The 21,711-nt window shown below is 35.5% G+C and overlaps 2 protein-coding genes across 6 annotated transcripts; both read right to left on the minus strand.

The window, feature by feature from the left end:
* Nucleotides 1-758: 758 nt before the first annotated feature.
* Nucleotides 759-8,303, minus strand: IRX1 (cellulose synthase family protein). Its single transcript, XM_020691347.2, has 13 exons — nucleotides 7,063-8,303; nucleotides 6,657-6,724; nucleotides 6,409-6,460; nucleotides 6,184-6,328; nucleotides 5,513-5,779; nucleotides 3,777-4,122; nucleotides 3,526-3,663; nucleotides 3,283-3,408; nucleotides 2,977-3,189; nucleotides 2,603-2,852; nucleotides 2,311-2,510; nucleotides 1,797-2,150; nucleotides 759-1,632 (listed from the first exon to the last, which is right to left on the minus strand). Exons 1-13 carry the CDS (start codon nucleotides 7,241-7,243, stop codon nucleotides 1,045-1,047), a joined length of 2,928 nt encoding a protein of 975 aa, XP_020547006.2. The 5' UTR covers nucleotides 7,244-8,303; the 3' UTR covers nucleotides 759-1,044.
* A 1,346-nt stretch (nucleotides 8,304-9,649) lies between these two features.
* On the minus strand, nucleotides 9,650-14,168 carry LOC148784926 (Transducin/WD40 repeat-like superfamily protein). 5 transcript variants are annotated; one of them, XM_088876587.1, is made up of 11 exons: nucleotides 13,942-14,168; nucleotides 13,644-13,743; nucleotides 13,029-13,090; nucleotides 12,806-12,880; nucleotides 12,469-12,528; nucleotides 11,746-11,802; nucleotides 11,434-11,476; nucleotides 10,971-11,054; nucleotides 10,242-10,554; nucleotides 10,005-10,161; nucleotides 9,650-9,917 (listed from the first exon to the last, which is right to left on the minus strand). In XM_088876587.1, the coding sequence occupies exons 1-11, from the start codon at nucleotides 14,035-14,037 to the stop codon at nucleotides 9,828-9,830; spliced, it is 1,137 nt and encodes a 378-aa protein (XP_088732713.1). In that variant the 5' UTR covers nucleotides 14,038-14,168; the 3' UTR covers nucleotides 9,650-9,827. The 5 variants fall into 5 exon arrangements, with proteins under 5 accessions (XP_088732713.1, XP_088732714.1, XP_088732715.1 ...); XM_088876588.1 differs by having other exon boundaries at nucleotides 10,977-11,054; nucleotides 13,942-14,167; XM_088876589.1 differs by having other exon boundaries at nucleotides 12,806-12,862; nucleotides 13,942-14,166.
* Between the last annotated feature and the right edge of the window lie 7,543 nt (nucleotides 14,169-21,711).

Below are 21,711 nucleotides of genomic sequence, written 5' to 3' on the forward strand. Positions count from 1 at the left end.
ATAGGTACATTTCTCTCTACAAACATAAAACTAAGCCCCATATATCAATTACCTAATTTACCTAAGTAAGTCAGTATATATCCTATAGAATTTGATTTTATGCATATTATTTGTTGTAGATTGAGAATATAAGTATTTCTTAACTTAGTTAATAATTAATTATTGATTAAACATACTTACTTATATTAGCTAATATTTATATTATCATAATATTTCCTATTCTTGCAATAAAACGCAAAAAGCAATGGGAAAATATGTTAGACTGCAAGTGAATGAGTCAAATGCAAGTCCCAACACCCAAGTTGAAGTTGAAATTATGCTCTGTCAAATTGAATAATTAATAGTAGTAGTGAGGGAAAAAGCGCATTTGGAATTATACTAAAGTAAAACTTAAAAGCAATCCCTGCAGTGAAAGCTTCAAAACCCCATATTTATTATATAGCTGGATACAGGTGTACCCTCTCTCATTGTACGTCTGTGTCGGAACGCTTGATCATCATTATGTATTCAAGTTTTGAATTCATCGAAAGTAATTATGATAATAAATTAATTTTGCTAGCCATTAATAATTTTATTAACAAATATGCCCCGCAATAACATTATGACAAAATTTTAAATTATTATTTTCAGAGCCCAAAAACACCCTACCTTCACCGTGCATCTTCTTGGCCATATGATCATTACTCAACCAAATTTTGAGAAAAACCAGTTAAGAAGCATAGATGGTTTTATCATAGACTTTGGATTCACGCAATGTATAATGGTTTGACCCCAGCAGAAGAGCATTATCATAAATCATAATCATGGGTGGACATTCTTTACAAAATCAAGATCCAAATTTTCAGCCTCCTATCTAACTCCAGTTTTCATGCATTATCATTACACACTTATTTCATGGATCCAAAGATTCCAAGTCCAAACTCTCTTACCTGAAAACATGAGAATATGTATGTCTAAACTTTTAAGTGGAACTGATACTTATATGCTCTGAAAAGCTGTGAAATGTTAAGAGCATGCCATGGGCTTCTTGTACTTTCTGTATGCTCAACAATCAATGGCAATACAGCTCTGAGCAACTGTTGAAGCATCATTTGTGCTGACAAAGGGGTCGATCTTCACCCAAACAAGAGAGAAAACAGATGCTAAAAGAACAGACCACAGCACAACAATGGTTGGAGTCCGATTTTGTCGGCCCATCAGACCCTTTAGGAATGGGTAGAGGTGCAGGATCACCCAGAAAGCAAAGAAAACCTTGCCGAACAACGGCCCCCACGACTCGTACCCACTGTTGAGGGCATCAGAAAATCCTGCAACAACGCCCACCAAGTTCACTATCAGAATAGTCGTTGGCGGGATCAAGACCGTTGTCCATTTCAAAATGTACAGCTCCCCAAATTCCGTGTCGTCTGCTGCTTTGGCAGTCACGGTGAAGTTGGTATCCAGGCCCGCAAGCATTTTCAAGAATCCTTGGAAGACTGCAAAGAGATGGGCCGAGACGCCTCCAATAACCCAAAACTGCTCGTTACGCCACAAGGCCTCAATGCTTACCCCGCTCCATCTCAGCTCAAGCACGCTCGTCAGAATGATAGAGAGGAAGAGCCCAAGAAAGAGAACGCTCGCGAGGTTGGAAAGCTAGATCAAGGGAAAACATAAGCACAAGCAAGATTGTGAAATCTTCAGGTAGTGAAACTTTTAAGGAAATTGTGAATTGTTGGAGTACATCTGATTTCAGGTGTTGAGATTGCATGAGTTTACATATGATTATCCGATGGCAGGAGAAGGGCAAAAAGAATTACCGTTGGTATGATGAATTTCCCAGTTAGAAGGCATATAGCAGGCAGTGAGCAATAGGCAACCAGCGGGAGAGATGTGAAAGGATAGACGATCGTGTTGATGTATGCAAGGCGCTGGAGCCATTTGAGGCGGCCACCTCCAAATCCATACCACAGAGGACAGTGTCTGCTCAAGAAAATTTCCACCGACCCCAAGGCCCATCTGAGTACCTGGTGCAGCCTGTCAGACAAGTTGATTGGCGCTGATCCCTTGAATGCAGGCCTTAAAGGCATGCAGTAGATTGATCTCCATCCACGGCAGTGCATTTTGAACCCCGTCAAGATATCCTCTGTAACTGAGCCATATATCCATCCGATCTACATATGAAATTTGAGCGACTTAGAACAAGAGATATAGGTTGTTATGCAACATGAGAAAGAACTATAAATTGCCAGAAGCATGGCCTTCTTCATATAAGACAGCTTAAAGTTAGAAAAGAAAGTTGGCATATGGAAAAACATGAAGCTGCTTCCTGACCTCTTTACCCCATGCAGTCTTTTCTTCATACCCACAGCTGATAACATGGATTGCTTCTTTAATTAGTGTTGATGGATTGGCAGAATCAGGAAGTCCTCCATTTTCCATCAGTGTAGACTCAATAAAGACGGAAGATAAGCCAAAGGTTTTCTCAAAGCTCATCTGAGAGATGAGTAATGACCTTTCATGCTCATCATAATCTACAGGAACGACCACATAGATACGCTTCAGTTTTTAAGGATTCTGCATTTTATGCCCATAATTTTAGTATACCAAAATGCAAGAGACTTACTGTCAATTTCTCTAAGGTTAAAGATGGCAGCGTTTAAGTCTTCTCTTTTCGCATCACGATAAACCTCTGAGAGATCCTTTTCTTTTGTAGGCTTCTTGTCACAACAGCAACACCATGAGCAAGATGAAGAAGTCTTGGGTAGACTGGGAAGAGATGAAGGTCCATAGCCGTAAAGGGCTTGTCTATTGAAAACACACCCTGTTCCGACATAAACAGGTCCTTGAATGCCATCCAACCCTTTCATGTTAACCTGAAATCACCATGGACCTAACTTAATAATTTTATGTAATGTCAAACCTTAATCTTGAGAATTTAGTATACTGCAAGGGGTTAAAAAATTGTGAATCTAGATTGAGTAGTGCGAGGAATCTTACATCGAAGAAAACTGTGTTGCGGTTGGCATATCGGTCGCTCTTATCAATGCCGTCAAACCTCTGAGGAAACTGCACATAACAAACATCTCGACCTACTTGAGGATCCATCAAGAAACACATAGCCTCACGAATAGCCTTGCTATTGTTAACGTAGTGATCACAATCCAGGTTGAGGATAAATGGTGCATTTGTGAGAACAGCAGATACTCTTACCTGACAGAACATAATCATTTACCTGTGATGGTCACGAGATATATACCATAAGAAAAATGAAAGCTTGTCATAGAACACAATAAATGAGCATACCAAAGCATTTTCAGCACCAGCCTTCTTATGGTGTTGATAGCCAGGCCTCTTCTCTCTTGACACGTAAACCAGCCTAGGAAGCTCATTACCCTCTATATCATGTGCACCAGAATTGCCTAAAAACACCTGAATAAGAAAAGAAAAAGGTAACGCCAATTATAAAGTATAGGGCAAGAGACAATAGAGTGACACTGGTCTGCATGGGTAAGCATATTGAGTCCAAAAACCAGAATACATCAAAACCTGAATCATGCCAGGATGGTCACGCGGGTTGTTTCCCGGCCAAGGTGTTCCGTCTGCCATGGTCCAGCCCTCGTCTGGTGTTTTCTGGGCCTTTGCTACCAAAGCATTAATACGCACTTTATACTCTTCATAATCCCTCTGTAACCTCAAATGCCATCAGTAAATGGACTTGATTTCAGCATATAACTAAATATTATCAGTAGAGAATTATTCTTCTAGGATTTGCACTAAATGGGAACAGATATACTTACTTTCATTGCTCTGCGTTCCTTGACAAAAGACGGTTGTACTTTATCCTTCAAGTAATCAAACTTCTGTGAGAAGTAAAACTCAGGGGCACGTGGTTCGATGGAGAACTTCTTGCAGAAAGGCACCCATTTCCTTGCAAAATCAGCAGTTTCGGCAAGAGACTCAAAAGTAAGCATGGCTGCGCCATCATCAGACACATAGCAAGAGACTTTATCAACTGGATAATCCACCGCAAGGATTGAGAGAACCGTATTTGCAGTTATCAAAGGAGGTTCTTTCAGTGGGTCGACTGTACTGACAAAAAAATCCACTGCAGCAAGCTCAGAGGGCTCTCCCTCTCGCTCATACCTGTCAAAATATAAGAAAACCAAAGTCTAACAAATTTAATATCCAGGTATTTTCATAACACTTTCAGAAAACAAGACAAGAAACTACGAAGTGTGCAAAGACTGCAGTCCCATCATACATTCTCAGTTTGCATTTGATCACAAAAAGGAAAAAAGTTAAGGAATACTTAATGAAAAATACGGGGTTTTCTAGTTTATCTATCATCGGCACATTCTATAAAGATTTTTTTGGGTTGTCCCAAGAGTACTACCGAACTAACACACTAAAAAAAATATCGTATATTTTACTAACGGTTCATGCATTTTTGGTTCCTTTTAGATAAAATAAATAACTACAATCAATATTACAAATAATAGAAGCATCAAAATGCATTTTTCAAGATCTACACATCAACGGCCCCTAGTATGGGGTATGTGGAGAGTAATTCTGCCCAACATGGAGTGTGTTGATGGTACTATTAAACTAATAAACTAAAAGAACTCGTATCTTCTACTAAAAATTTATGCAGCTCCATTCAGATTAAAAAAATAAGTATGAAAAGCCCAAGACGCATCTTTATAAATTTATTCATCAACATTATCCCAACATGGGGTGTTTTTTTGGGTAGTGTTGAACTGATAGATTTAAATAACTCATATTTTTTATTAAGAATTCCAAGGTCTACATATCAATATGCCCCTGGAGTCGATTGTGCTAAGAGTAATGCCGATCCAATAGACTAAAAAAACACGTATTTTTCACTAAAAATTCCTCCAAAATCATTTTTGACAGAATAAATAAAATACAATTCATATTACAAAAAGTAGAAGGCACAAGATGCATTTTTCAAGAGCTACACGTCTAACATGCCCCTAGCATGGGGGTGCTAAGGGCAGTTTTAGTTTAATAGACTAAAAAAACTTGTATCTTTTACTAAATTCCTCCATTTTTTGTTCAATTTGGTAAAACAAAAAAAAAATCTATATTCCAAAAAATAGAAAGCTCAAGATGCATTTTCCAAGATCAACACATCAATACTGTTGAACTAATACACTAGAAAATCTTGTATTTCTCACTAAAATTCCTCCATTTGTTGTACATTTTAGATTAAATAAATAAATACAATATATAACATAAAAAATAGAAAGCTCAATACGTATTTATGAAAATTTGAAGAAGCACATAATACACTGGACATAAGAATATAAGATCACAATTCGCCTGAGAATTTTGCATACGGCGGTATATAACAAGTTGAACAAATAAATTTGCCAATAACTCAGTATCAAAGATGAGAAGATCTGAATTTAATATGCTTAATTTCTCTATAGGTGTGGAAGTCTTAAATACGTTCATATCATTGTGACAGTTGCACACAAACAACAAGAGTATAAGATCAAAGGGAACAAACCTGGCAGATAACCCGTCAATATACGTCTCTCTGTTTATAGGAGACCACTTAGGGAACTGATCCAGCACCCAGGAAAACGCAAACCAGATCTCACAAATGACAGAAGTTAGCCACAGACCAAACGCACTATCAACGGGATGTGTTACACGATATTGAAAGAAAAGGGCCAGAATAATCAGCCTCATAATGATCACAGTTCTGTATGGTGTAAGCTGGGACTTGGGCAAAGGAACGACTCTCGAAAGTGGCTGTGCAGCCTCACCTGACCTGCACAAGTTGGTCTTTTCACATCCACATCAATTAGGACAAATTCAAAATCAAACAAGAAGATCCCAATCCATACTAATGGAATACGGGAAAATAGTCAACATAGAGCTCTTCCAAAAAGGCCACTGCTTGATTGCTATTAGATATTGGTCCTCTAAATGTCTGCATAACCCGAAAATAGAAGGCAAATATCATAGAGTTGCTAAATATGTTTTGCTCTCTGAATCTGGATATATATACGAAGTGAACTCTATAGTTTCCTCTCGGATTATGAAGCAAGATTCACAATTATAAGGGGGGAAGAACAATCTTTGAAGAACCAACATGTCTAAAACCCTCCATATTGATTTCTTCTCATTTTTGTTTCTAGAGATCATCCTAATTTCAGTTTTCAGTATACTTACTCTGGTTTTTCTTCCATCTGCTGCTCGGGTGGAATTTCCGCTTCTTTTTTTTCCTTTGTTGCAGCTCGCTTCTTCTTAGTTTTCTTTTCCTTCCAGCTTTCCACTCTATGCTTCCATATTGGATTTCCAGAGTCGTTGATGTATTCTTTGAAATAAGAAGAGAGTATACAGTCAAAATTATTTGCAATATATCTTCTTTGATTGTCGTTATTTCTGTTGACTCACCACTGTCGACTGTAGAAACAGAACTAACATTTCTAGCATGAATTCCAGAATCCTGCAACAATGCAGGGCAACACCGACACCATGTCTGTCAGTCTTACAAATGTTGGAGTTCAGGAAATTACAATAAATACGGATATATAATTTAACATCGAAAAGTTGAACAGTGACTTCAGAACTTTATCCAAAACCACATTTACATGGTTATATACATTCACCTTCATCTAAAATGTTATCATCAATGATCATACCTTAGCAGTATTCAGATGTGATGCAACCGGTGCCTGATCCCCAGATGCTTCAGCTACCGCTGTGTCGTCTGTTAATTTATTGTGAAGCAGTTCAAGTTTTAAATTTATGAAGCTAATTTCTTGAAACAATCATTTCCCATATTTTACTGGTATTCTACTGAGATTATGCCAATTTCTGATATTCTACTGAGATTATGCCAATTTATGAAGCTAATTTCTGATATTCTACTGAGATTATGCCAATCCAGAAGTTGGACCTCAAAATTCATAAACATTACCGTAGGGAGTAGAATTTTCTGTAATCTCGTTACATTTGAAATTTTCATTTAAAGCGGTTCAACTAAAGAAAATCGGAACATGATTAGTAAGAAATAAAAACAGAGCCCACAAAGTTCAGATTCGGTACCATCAGTGTAAGGAGTTCCACAGCGCATGCATGCATTACGCCCTTCCTTGATCTCATGGTCCAAACAATGCTGGCAGATGGGGTAAGTGCACTCATGACACGCCACAAACACTTCACCCTTAGCGCTTAATCCCAGTTGTTCACCACAAATGTTGCATATGGGTGCCCCAGACTCCATCATCTCTTCAGTTCACACTAGTGCTGTTCCTCGGGCACAAATTTCTAGCCCTGACGCTATATATACGCAACGTATGGAGATAAATAGATTCAAGAAACAAACTGGTGCATGATAAGGAATCAAGCTCAACTATTTTAGTAGTGGAATATAGCAAAAGCCGTAGGATATGACATGTGGGTTGCAGAGTCGGTTTCATGAAATTTTAAGCAGAGAGAGAGATGGGGAGCAGCGTCACTTTTCTTGGTGAAAGATTTGAAATTTTGCGGGAATTGGAAGGCAGGTTATGGTTGGGCTTGACACATCTCAACCAACAAGTCTTAAGCCTCACGGAGCCGAAGCCTACCTTGGACCAAACCAGCAGCCACTGAGATACCATAAATGGGAAATTTCCAAAAGATCCTCTCATGTGGATTAGCCGCAGAAAGAACCCCATAATAAAGAAAAATACCGAAAACCCTGTCTTCCTACAAATGGAATACCCCCTCACCCTCGGTATGTTACCTTGAAAAAGTGTTGCTCAAACTTGCAACCCTTTTTTTCAGAAAGAGCCTATTCACATATGATATCCTTCCATTAAAAGAAAAAGGGTCAGGCGAATAAATGGATTCAGTCAAATGTCAATGCAGTCATGACCAAGCATTTGTATATTGTGCGTGTTTAAAAAGGAAGAATACCATATCAGGCTGGTTTGCAACTTAAGCTGAAACACCTGATGGGCTTTCCTGGGTTTGCACGAACGAGTCCCATTGCATGATGCTTACAAGCAATGGACATTACCAATTTGTTCTGCGGCCTTCAGACCATACTACTTTGGTCCAACAAGTCGTACAAATTGTTGAAGTGGAGCTGCTGCTGCAGTTTCTTCACGTGCAGCACAGCAGCAGCATAATACAGAGCATCACGCCATTCACGACTTATCCTGGGGGCTTTTGCACTTTCTTTCGGTTTAAGTTATTAACAATTTCTTCGCTGTACATATTGCTTTTTTATCTTTTGGCATTTCCATTAGTAATTAGCGTTTTTCTACTAGAAAAGCTGAGGTGGCTAGAGTTTGTTTTTCTTCACCCGCACCCGCACTGTACCTCTGTATACTTAAATGGGTATCCACTTCCACTTTCAATTCAATAAAATTCATCCTTTCAGATTTTATACCTGCATGCAAGATCTTCTCCATGAATAGAAATTTTTGAAGCTTCTCAGCACAAATGGGCCGTAAGAAAAGAGCCGGGGCCAAGGGATGAATCGCATTAAAAAGTCATTGCCCAAGGAAAAAAGAGTTGAACATTCAACCAAGATCATGATCCATTCTTCATCAACCAATCACTGGCAAAATAAAAATTAAACAGAAAATAAAATGCAACCTCCAATATAAATCAAAGAAGAAAAAATATTCTATTCACTTTATACAATAACCCGGGGGGATGGATAATCCTCTGCCCCTAAAGATTCTTGAAGAAAGTGAGGAACAGAGCACTATCTACAGATAATAATTGAAACTAAATAGATAATCAAAGAATCATCAATAAACTATGTTAGTGAAAAGCCAAATTATTTTTGTCCTGGTAGACGTCCGTATTGTAGAACATAACTATCAGTCCATCTTCTGGAACATCGGTGCCATTAACTTACGACCAACTACGATCATCAATCCGTTCTTCATCAACTGCAAAAAGAAATAAAAATTAAAAACAGAAAAGAAATCGCAAATTCCCGTAGAAATCAAAGAAGAAAAAGAACATACAACTCTAAAACCCACTTTATTATTCAAGCGAGGAACAGAGCATTACCAACAGAACTTCCCATTGCGACTTCTTTGCTTCCTTCAGTGACTTGAAAATCTTCCCGCACTACCTATTTTGCCGATGAATAGAAATCTCTTTCCCCACTCACTCCGCTGCGAAAACTTGCAGAAAGGTTTTCAGATAGGGGCCCACCCCACCCCCTCCCTATTTAAAGAGAACTATATCGACGCGTGCAAAAATTCTTACAGCTGTGAGCTGTGGGAGTAACGGTTATAACTTACAAATCAGAAAAAGAAAAGACTAACGGTTAACGGTTATTACTTTGCTGGCAAGTTTACCTAAAGGCTATATAATATTTCTTTTGTTAAACTAATTTTCTTGGTGAATAAAATTCTGTGGGCAAACAAATGCTTCACGGGAAAAAAAACTCAACTTGAATTTGACCAAAACTAAATTAATTACATGACAAATATAATTCAATGAGAGTGACCAATGTGACTAATTACACAATAAATATATTACATTTATTATATGATTGGTTTAATTTGACTAGACCTAATTTGAATAAAAAAATTCCATACTTCACCGCTTGCCGTTACAGACAAGAAGGCTGCTACAGTTATGCAAAGCTCAGTGATGCTGAATTAAGGCTACAGTCAAGCAATGGTTGCTCAAGAATTTCAGCCACTGGACTGGAATAAGAATTAGAATAAAATTTAATGTATCTTTAACATATATAGTTTTCTCAGAATTCTAGGAGTACAATCCAAGTAAACAACAGCCTCATGCATAGTAGTCCTCAGCATGCATCCTCGTACCACAATTGATAGTCCCGGAGCTATAAGTCACCCAACACTATAAACCTTTACGACTTTGGACGTGTCGCAGACAACTAGGTTTTCTGAATCGGCGGGCGTTGTGCAGAGCCAATTGACCTGAGCACGTTAAATCCAATCATACTAATGCAAAAAAGCATAAATTCATCCAAGTTAAATATACCACACCAAGACGATGCAACCGACCTTTCTACTCAGACTAATACTTGAACTTAGAAGTTCATCTCCATTGCTAGTCTGACCTGCATCATCACGATAATTGGACCAATTCCACACCTTTATTGATTTATCATTCCCACCTGAAATGATAAACTTCCCTTTCTCTCCAAACATGTTAAATGCCCTGATCGAGAGATATTAGGACAACAACAATTAATACAAATTCATGGTTTTCTATAATCAAAACACACTACAGTTGCTTACACAGAGGATACTGCAGCGACGTGTCCACCCATTGAGTAGTCCAAGCGCAGGTTTCTATCATTTTGATCCCCACTCTGGGGATCACCAGGGGAAGAACGACCTTTTGGATTTGATTTAGAACCTAGCTTGGGTTTTGTTGACATTTTGGATTTGAGAGCAGCGAGTTCTGATTCAATATTAATTATATTGACAACACCGTCGCCCCTAGCCACAACACAGACCTTGCCAACTTTATCCACAATATCAAGATCGGGGACTACTAGAGCATGGACAAAAGCTGGGTTACAGCACTGTCCTGAGTCACCTCCGCTGCCTGCACAAATTCATACAAGTACAATGAGAATACAAAAAATCTGAAGTACCATATACTAGTTTAATTCCACCTTACAACAAAACGCCCAAAGGCATGGGACAAGAATTTTCTAGCATGAAAAGGAAAGCAGAGTTCGCAAAATTTGGACATTCTGGTATTTGTTGACATGACAAAAGCATTATAAAGAGTAAGTTGGTTACTTATTTAAAACAGTTGAAAGTTAATTTCCATTTACAATATGTTGAAAGCAGCAGAACCATTATCATGGCAATTAGAGAAATATCCATGTCACCTCTTAAATGGTTGCCAGCATTCAAGCTTACAGAATCAAATGATGATGCAAGAATCATATTGTTCACGTTTTTAATAGAAAGAAAGTTCTTTAGCAGACAGAAGGAGAGCATAGCAGAAGTCACCGATACCAAAGTCCATAATTTTGTTTGGACGTCCTTTCGAGAAGTCCCACATCACAAGTTTTGAATCAAGACCCCCGGTGATGACTGCAAGAACATGATATAAAAAGAAACAAAATACTGGATCAGAGATAGCGATTAGAGAGATTACAACAGAAACTACAACACAATTATTAATTCAAAATAGTTACTGAAGATATTATAGAGACACTACAAAACACACATAGAAGATTTTTTTTTGCAGTCAAAATATATCCAACACAAAGTATTGCGTGAAGAATGGATAGCAGGAGGTATTTACAAATCAGCAGAGGCACAGAGAATGTTATCATCTAAATTCATTACAGATAGACTATGAGATAAATGGCCTAGGCAGTTTCTTTTAAATGCAATAACGTTATGCAGATTCACCAAACTAGATTTGGACTTTTACAGATTTAAAGGATCCCATTTTTGTATATAATACCTTCCCAGGATCTCCAAGGAAGGAATTGAACACTGCTGCAGATCTAAGAAAACAATGAAAGGGAATCCCGTCTCAGAGATTGAATAAGTTATCAAATGAAAACACAAACAAATATCTTACAAATACCAGCTTAGTAACACAATGTGGACATTAACCTTCGCAGTCTTTAAGGTCAACAGGCTTAGCATGAGCACAAAGTGACTAGGAGCACTGGTAACTAACACTTGAAAGGAAAAGAAAAATAAAAAAGCAATGGACCAAATAACTAAATCCTCCCTGTCAAACCAATTTACAAAACGTGGAAAAGGATACACTCTTATGTCCTGCTCTTAATGTTTTGTATAGGCATCGTTGGTGGACATCAATGATCTGCAGCAAAGACAATAACCATCATCCCCACCAGAATCTTTATAAAATGTATCTGCACATTGTATGCATGTGCATTGAATCTATGAACTTCACATAGGATTGAAATCAATTACCAAGTGGGTCATAAAGATACAAGATTCTTATCTTCAAGTATTAGTCATTCTTCATAGAATAAATAGCAATGTGCTTTCACAATGAAACAAGCTTAGAATGAACCACAAAAACTGTGGCCCTAGACTCTACTTGTTCCTCGCAGCCTCCTTTTCAGTTAGTATACCTTAGGTGACAAGACACGGACTTCAGCTTTTATGGGTGATTTTACTTCTTTTTCTGACTGGTTTATCCATGAATGTAATAATGAGTTTAAATTATTGATTAGTCAAAGACGTAGATCATCACTATTGCCTTAATTTTCAAAGGGCAAAATTGGAGGATTCCATTCTTTTCTTGGTTCAAATATAAATAGAGTTCAAACACATTTACATATGCCCTGGTTTCTTCCTCTCATAACAATTATATTTTTGTTATCAGAAGAAAGTCTGCCGGACTTACTGTCCTCTTTAATCTAGGAAGTCCCCTTGCTAAATTTTTTGTAAGTCATATCTGACATTTGATTCCAAGAAAACTAAAGTACCACAAAACCAAAGTCCTACCAAATTAGAATACCTTTACATCTCCAGCATCATCTGCAGCAGCCAGAAAAGATGATTTTGGGTGGCAAGCAATCTGCAAGATGTAAATGAAATAACAATAGAAATTGGTGACATTACAATTCAGTTTGATTGTACAGCAGAAATAGTAAGAATGTTTTCACAGCAAGCAAAGGCAAATCTCGCTTCCAGACTAGAGAAAAATAATAAAGATAAACCCAACAGTATATGAATCTTTTCCAATTTGTAATTGTTTTAAATAAGAATATACTTATAATAAATCAGTAAAGGCAGTTAAATTTTATAACAAAATAGAAAAACACTCTAATATAAAAATACTTTAGACGGCACACCTGATTTATCTCATCCTTGTTATAACTGTAACTTTCAAGTTGCTTCCATGAAGCAGCCTGGCATGTTGGATATGACTGTGTTAGTATAAAAAGTAATTCTATATAAGTAGACGATATAGAGGAAATGGAGAAATCTAGACACTCCTGAAAAAACATGCTATATTTCAAGAATGAGAAACATAAAAAACAAGAGGAATAAAATAAACATAAAAGGAAAGCATACCATATGCAAATCAAAGCACTTGACTTCATTTCCAGCAGAGACATAAATTATATCCTCATTTCCTGCAGCATGCAACGATACTATAAGATCACAAGATAACTCTCATCAATCACATAATGCAAGAAAAAGAACCAGCTAAGTCAATGTTCAAGAAAGACTCTTCTTATTTGTGTATCAAGACTTGAGAATCAACATAACTAATTACTTGAGGGCATAAACAAGCACAGTATAATAACTTAAAAGTTTAAGATTAATAATGTATCCTGGTTTTAGCTAAATCTCCATATCAAACACCAATATTTCTGTTTACAAAGGGAAAATCATCTCACAGTGCAGAAACATGTGATTTTCATGGTCTTACAACACACAAACTCAAGTAAACACTTGGGGTAATAACTAGGGCTGGCAACTTGACCTACTCATAAAGTTCATACTACATACAGTCTAATATTACAACAAAAGATTAGAACCCGACGGAAACCAAATCTGACTGGATAGAAAGACACTGACAAATTTCAACTCCGGCTATCATGTGGCCTGCGCATTGGTTAAAAAACAAGAACCAACAATCAAGAAAGACAGAAAACCACCAAACCAAGAAAGGGAATGACAAACCTGGCTTAAAACATAAAGCCGAAACAGCATCTCCATTCCCCACATCCATAGAAAATAACATATCTTTGCAGCGCAAATCATACCAGCAGACCCGACCATCCTGTATTCGCAAATCAAGAAACAAAGAATTAGTTTCTTTATATTAAAGTCAGTAAAAGAATTAATCACGAAATGTAAAGTGTATTTCTGAAATCACTGAAAGTCCATAAAACCCCCCCGCTAATTCACGGTCAAAAGATTGCTGTTAAATTACACACATCATAAACTTTGCAGTTCGTGCGGTGAAAGAAAGGGAAACCTCGGCAGCGGTGGCGACAAGGCCTGGACGGCTACGGGAAGCGATACAGCAAATGGCAGCGGCAGTGTGCCCTCTTAAACGTCTCGGCTCCGTCATACTGGCGCACTTGAGAAATTCAATTCGGGCTTCTTCTTCTCTCTTGCTTAGTGAAGAGTAGTAAGAAGGGCTAAACCTCCTAATAGTAATCGCGTTTTCTTCTTCAGCGACAGGCGCCAGAGCTGAATAGAAACGTGCCTTTCCTTTCACAAAACTAAAGGGAAAAATTCAGATATTCAATTTTTGAAAATTAAAATATTAATTACTCCTGTGATATAAAATAAAATTAAAAAATTCCTTTCACATAGAAATTAAATCACACATGCTTTGACTGCGAATTGATTATGAAAGTACTTTTCTTTTTACGTTCTTGCCCTTCTCTCACATCCAATATATATAATATTATATATATTTATTAATAATAAAATACTATTATATATAATAATTATTTAACTATAATAAAATATTATTTTAATTAAATTAATTTATATATTTTAATTATATATTAATAGGCCTAGTTTGACTTGTTGACTAGGAGGGTATTTTAGTGATTGTTTTTTTAAAAATATGTTCAAATTGATCAGAGGTCGGTATGATTATTTATTCATAATATAGAAATAATTTTTTATATTAAAAATTTTATAGGGGGTTTTTTATATTTTTACATATGATAGGGGTTAAAAAAGAATTTAACCCCAAAACTAATATTGTTACCAATGTTGTCTGTGGACGAATTTTAAATTAAATTTGCAAAACCTATTCTTAATCCACTTTCTTAATTCGCTTATTTGAATAATTACATTCTAATTAACTTTTCATTTGTTTATTATTTTCATAATGGAAGTGGCAATGCATTCAATTGGCAGTACATTTATCATTTATTATTATTATTATTGTCTTTTAGACAATTCTCCACTTTGTTTTTAAACTACGAATCAAGAATTGTGGAATTGAATTATCTTTTTTTTAAATTATTTATTTTATGTTTTCTCCTTACGGAAATTGATTCATATTTCATTTTTTTTAAACAGTAGTCCGTTAATTGAATTATTTGGTTCATTTCTTAATCCTCGTGATAGAAAGTGTTCCAATTTTGGGTAGACCTCATAATGCTAACTTTCTTTATATTTATTATTTACTTTATGGAAGGGGCAATGCACTGAAAAGCCAGTTAAAATAAATCGATCATTGTGGTCCAATTATTACAATCCAGCATTATCCCACTCAAAATATAAATTCAATTACTTATCGAATATGAATCCAAATGCGTATCAAATAGTTGATTGGACTAAGATACATCCTAATTTCATCAAACACTCAAATATACACTGTAAACATGGCAACATTCAACCTTATCCACAGACCAATTGATTTTTCTCTATATATATATACAAACGAAATCCCTATTTACCTTTATTTGATTCTACAAAATATACAAACTACCCCAAACCCTATCTACGAATTTAAGATATATATAAAAGAAAAGACAGCGACAGGATGTAGAGAGAAGAGACGATGATCGAATTCGACAATGTCATCTAACGGCAGAAGCAACGGTGTGAGCCCACCATTTGAGATTATCTTTCATATCAATTTCATTGCTCACAGCAGGAACCCTCCATTTCATCAATGGGCTCTCGATTTCCCTCCGTCTGTTCAAAACTTCCCACGCTTCTGAGAGATAAGGCCTTAATTTCTCTTCCTTTCTTCCATCCGCACCCAATCTCTGCAGGCCAGGAATGATTTCCACCAGCCCCGACTCCCTGTCTTCTTCAGAGAACACGAACCCAAGATCCATGAAACCCTTGAGCTCTTCAAATTCCAGCTCTGACAAGCTTTTGCTCAGCACTTTTTTCTTTCTACTGATCACACCTTTTCTGGGTAATTTCTTGAATTGCTGCGGAGTCTCCAGCGAAATTTCTTTATCTGAGAGTACGGTTTGGAGGTGGGGTTTGAGGACTGAATTTGGAGAGAACGTTTCCGTCTTGAGAAAAACAGTAGCGTTGTTGGGGACTAGCAGCTGATGATCGCTTTTCGATCTTGTGGAGATGGTTAATTGGCTTGAAAATCTTGGTTTTGGTGAGGTATGCTGGATTTGGGCGGGAGGAGGGTTTGGGTCAGGAGATGATGAAGTGGGCTGTTTTTTGAAGATTTGGAGGTAGGACCAGAGGGAATCGAAGAGGTTTATGACAGCCTCCGGTTCCATAAATGGCGGCTGATAGAGAAAACTTGGAGACCTGACCTGAGGTTTATGATGGGGAGTTGAGGGCTGTAGGAGGGAGGAGTTACATTTATATACGAGGTTATGCAAATAATTCGAGGACGAAAATGCCCTTTTAATTTCATGTATATTGCCAAAAGGATTCAATATGTTAATGTTAATTCACACGTTTTTATTACATGGTTTGGGAATATCTATATTTTGACCAATCGGCTTATAACCTAACAGGCTACAACAGATATTTCTGTTAAGTTTCCTGGAGATGCATAACTTTCTTCTTCACAAACAGGTTGAATTTTGGCGATCTCTGATGTTGAGGCATTAAAAGTATACGTAAGCAATTGGCGTACAAATGTTATAGTTTGAACAAAAGCATCTATTAATTATTAATATTAGTACTCGATGATGCAGTCAATTATACCACATTGACTGTAGATGAGAAGTTTGAGTGGCTTATACGCCTCAATACCAAGATATCTTTTTTTCAGAACAAATCCATGAGACTCATATGAAATCAGAACAGACAATACATCAGGCAACGAACAATAATTGAGGCACATGCAACATCAATATTTCAATTTTTATTTTGTAATAAAGTATGTGAGATATTGGCAGTTCAAGATGTATTACTTATGTGTACGATCAATAAAATTAAATAAATATTATTAAAAGTACAAGTTTTCCTTTTTATTTCAGTTATATGTGTGTGTATCACTAATTTTAATTTACAAATAATGTTCAAGAATTTAATAAATTATTTGGGATGATCCAATTTTTGTTTTTATATTAATATTAATAACAATAAATAAATTATATTAACTTATCCCAAATACAATGACCAATAACTCAACTATCAATATATAAATATGACTCACAACGATAAATAAATTATTAGAATAACTTATATAACGTGAAATAAATTTCTACGGACTCTAACCCATGATTCTGAATATATTTATGAAATTTTAGACTTAATCTTAACCACTGAGTTAAAACAACATAAGATGACCTAAATTTTGTTTTGAATACAAGTGGATGCATTTTGACAAATAAATAAGTTGTACGAAAGAATACAGAGATTAGAAACCCTTCCATTAAGACAAAGCCTACGAGAAGGGAAGAAAAGGAAAAGGAATAAGCAGTTAGAAATGTATGTTGTATGGTAAGAAATTTGATGCCCCTTGGAAGGGGTTTGATGTAAATTGAGAAATGTTCACGAGAATATACCAATCCCTAACGCGCATCTTTGAACAGAACACTGTCACTCCCACTTGATGATGATCCGCCCTTTGACCACGGGAACAAAACAGAGCAGTCCTATTTTGAAACAAAGGCTGCGGATGCGATTATCTCAAAGCCGCACGTGCAGCGCCTCCAGGGGAGTCTCCTGCTGTCATCATCCATCGTTGTAACCCCCAAACTACGAAGCCATTCAGATATATAAGAAAAAATAAAATTATGGATATAACATCTTACATCATTTAATATTTTAACATATATATAATTTATTTTTCTCCTGATCTTCACATTATGAATTAGTAAAAACGACGTAATAAATAATATGTTGATGGGCTTGTTTGGGCTACTTCAGTTTGAACCCCTAATGGGCCCACCAACTGTGGCTCTCCAAACGGTCCACTTAGGGGCAGCTTTAATAAGTTGAAAAAATTAAAATTATTAAAATCTTGAAAAATAAATTGGAAACTGCCGTTAGTTTTAGTTAAAGGTTCCTATATATATATATATCTGAAATTTAAGAAACACATTTTACAATATAAGTTTTGAAAAGAAAGACTTGTTAAGTATAATTAAAAAAAAGAGAAATATTTAAGGATGGGTAGTGGGGGACAGAAACAACAATATATATATATATATATAGAGAGAGAGAGAGAGGTAGATTGGGGTTTTGTATAGCTACATTGCCGGGCAAATCTCCTTTGCTAGATAATTCATTAACTATTGAGTAATATTTGAGGAGCAATTCATCTGGCAGAAGAGTAAATGCAAGCCCAGTAATGCATGCATTCATACACACATACATACATCTCATTGGATGTTGTCCTCCTCATATGTAAAAAAACATTGAGGCTCTAAATGTATATATAGGCTAAGGCTGCGCCCCTTTCATTTCCATCGTAGCAACACTATATTCTCAAACCATGTTTTATATATTCTCTCTCTCTCTCTCTCTCTCTATATATATATATAACTTGTGAAAAATAAAATAAAAAATAAAAGGGACCTACCTATCCTGCCCTTTATCCTACAAAATATTTTCCTTTTTTTTTTTAATTTATTTGAAGTAAGAAAGTTATCAAACTTCAATTTATGAAAAACATAATTACATTATTTTGGGGAGTTAAAGAAGTGGGTGTACGTAGTGTTGACCCTTTTAACATTCAAAGGGACGTAAATGCAATAGATGTGTGTGGATGTATAAGGCCAATTAATAAATATGTCCACATGAAAAGAGTAAGTATAGTGAAGGGTGCAGATGGAACTGATACTCTTGACCCCCTCATTTTGATTAAAAGGGAATTGGATGCAAGGATTGTCCCCCCGCATATGCCCATCCATTTTGCGCATTATTCATTTATATATATATATATATATATATATATATAAACAGGACCCTTTTCTGGTCTATGTACGCGGCGCCTCGACCACGACTGCTTTCATCAAATAAAGCTGGGGTTTTATTATAATAGTGCTAGTCCCATGCATGCACATGCATACTTTCCATCTCCCTCAATTATGAACTACAATTGTTTTCCAAAACTAACTGAGTTTCAATTGTAAACAGTGATGACAGAAGCCATCCCATCCGGGCATATCTATAAACTGAATACAACTACTGTTCTTTAAGACAGAGAAATTAAGAAAAGAATGATTGGTAGGTTGTATGGGCTAATTGCGGGGCAAATCACCTTTGGCAGTGAGATCAATAATATATATATATATATTGGCAATTAATTGCCATTTACTGACCTACTGCCAAAGGAGTAATTGCCCAGCAATGCTTCCATACATTGGAGTAAACCCTTGATGTTCTCCAGTGTTGTTCCATGAGCTCCGTATATTTATAGTTTGGTTTCTCAACATGCTCTCCAGGGATATTTGAAGCATATGCTTATACTCACCACCCACAGGAATAAACTCTTCATTTTAACACCAACAATCTATTTCTACTATTTTCTGTTTATTGTACTCCAACAAATTAAGGGTTTGGCAGAGGATGTGTAAATTGCAAGACAGAGACTACAAACTAACAACATCTTTTTACTGAGAAAACTATGGTCAGAAGTATTAATATTGAGTTGTCGTGAAAGGGGGCATGAAAGTTAGAAGACAATGATGGGCCTATATATTTCAACTACGTACCGACTTCGACTGCACTCAAGGCTCAGTCCGTATACATAACCTTTCGTGCTGCTAACTCACTTAGGACATGAATTTCTTAAATGTATGTAACTTGGACATCAACTCCTGCTGATTCCAGACTGCCTCATATTCAATTAGCACTTAGGATGTCATTGTCAGAAGATTGTATATATGCAATAATCAAGTCATCTTTATCAAGGATTATGATACTCTTATTATTCTACACAAACCAAAAGGCAAAAGTATCTGAAAACGTCCCTTTCTGTTCATCCTTCTTTCAATTACTTCTTAATCACAGATCCTGTCAAGTCAGAGACTAGTCAACTTGCGATCTCTATGTCCACTGTATATTATGTTTTCTCACAATTGAGAGATTAATTGGTAAGGAAATTTAAATTTTATTATAATCAATTATATGTTAAAATTGAAATACATAATTAAGAAATTAGGTAGGACGTAATGATAATTATAAAAAAAATTAAAAAATAATAATAATAATCAAATATATAAAGAGGGTGAAAAGGCGTGGACCATCCCACCGCTTCACACCCTTTTCTTATATATATATATATATATATATATATATATATATATATTGGTTACACATGTTAATTCACACACACACACGTAAATTCACAAACACACACATTTGCGGAAAACAGAGGTACAAAAAGTTTGGGTTTTAATTTATATTAATTTATATAATTATATTATTTAATTAGTTTATTTACTAAAAGTAGTTTATATTATTCGAGGTAATGTTTAGTCGAAAAATTTTATGAATTTGGCTATTTAAATTCGTGTTTAATTAAATATCACATTTAACTTAAGAATATTGTATTTGGTTAATTAACTTACTTGATTTACTAGATTTAATTAATTTACCAGATTCTGTTGGGAGTATTAACTAAATAATTAATTATATGTATCGGTGTTTAATTATGTTATATAGCAGCAAAGAATTGATAGAAAATTTATAGAAATATGAGGAGATTATATTTAAGGAATATTAGGATATTATATTTGAAAAAATATATTATGATTATCAAAATGGAGTACGAGATATTTATAACAATTTAAAAAAAATATTATTAAGAACGATAGTTATAAAGATGTGTGTGGGGTTTGACAAAATGAATTCCTATGAGTTGGTTGATAAATTAAATATATACCTGAGAAGTTTAGAAAATTTAGTTATTTACCAAAAATGGAACGGAGGGTTAAGTTTTGATATAAAGAAAAAATATTAAAAGATTTGGGAATAATATACGAATATAATTTCATATTTTATTTAGAATTTATAACATTTACTATATGTTGATTATACGTATTATAGGATGTAACGAGAAAGTACAAGACTAATCAACCCTTTGTATTATTGTAATCATTTGGTATTTGAGGTAAGTATAATTAATTGGATCTATATATATGTATCTATTTGTCAGTATGTCAACTTGATCAGAAATTGTCGTGGGTTTAGTTGAATTATATAGTTGTTTGTGAAATGATTGTTATTGATTATGCCTATAGTTGAGTATATCACATATATGTATGGTGATTAATTCTAGGATACCTCAATCCTGTTGTTAAAATAAAAATGAATGATGGAGTTATTGTAAATGTTTTGACACGTTTCCATTTGATGATTGACTGGAGTAAAATTGTGAAGTTGATAATGTATAGATGATACACCGAGATGAGTGACGAATGGAGTTGATAAAATGTGAATGATTTATTGAGATGAAAAAGATAGCTTACCTTAACCTAGGCATATTCAATGGTTTACGGGCAAACATACTAATACCTATTATTTATTAGATATAACACGCTAATATCTTCACATCTTGTGGTCTATGAGAATAATAATAGCGACACTCTCCTTTACGAGTTTTTCAGAATTTCTGTCATCTTTTTATCAAGATGCATAAAATAAAAACCTGCAAGAAAATAGGCCCTTAAAACAGCTAGGTACAAGCTTAACAGATCCACTGATCACATGAACTTAGAGTTTGACTTGATCTCAAACCTACTCATTAAGTCTTAGCTTTTACATGACTCTTAGTACTGACATTAGAAAATCATAGCGTCTTCCATTCATGTCCCAACAACTAATGTAGACAGATGATGTGCTT

Source organism: Sesamum indicum, linkage group LG12 (assembly GCF_026168435.1).
Source record: "Sesamum indicum cultivar Baizhima isolate 11 linkage group LG12, ASM2616843v1, whole genome shotgun sequence".
NCBI lineage: Eukaryota > Viridiplantae > Streptophyta > Magnoliopsida > Lamiales > Pedaliaceae > Sesamum > Sesamum indicum.

Bases quoted from the DNA above. Each gene is read 5' to 3' on its own strand.
- IRX1 (XM_020691347.2), bottom strand. From the start codon at position 7,243: ATGATGGAGTCTGGGGCACCCATATGCAACATTTGTGGTGAACAACTG. The intron at 6,329-6,408 runs GTGAGTCAACAG...CTTATTTCAAAG, and splicing joins TGTTTCTACAGTCGACAGTG to AATACATCAACGACTCTGGA. The intron at 2,511-2,602 runs GTAAGTCTCTTG...TCGTTCCTGTAG, and splicing joins TAACCTTAGAGAAATTGACA to ATTATGATGAGCATGAAAGG.
- LOC148784926 (XM_088876587.1), bottom strand. From the start codon at position 14,037: ATGACGGAGCCGAGACGTTTAAGAGGGCACACTGCCGCTGCCATTTGC. The intron at 13,744-13,941 runs GTTTCCCTTTCT...TTGCGAATACAG, and splicing joins TTGTCGCCACCGCTGCCGAG to GATGGTCGGGTCTGCTGGTA. The intron at 11,477-11,745 runs GTATCCTTTTCC...TTGTTTTCTTAG, and splicing joins TAAGAGCAGGACATAAGAGT to ATCTGCAGCAGTGTTCAATT.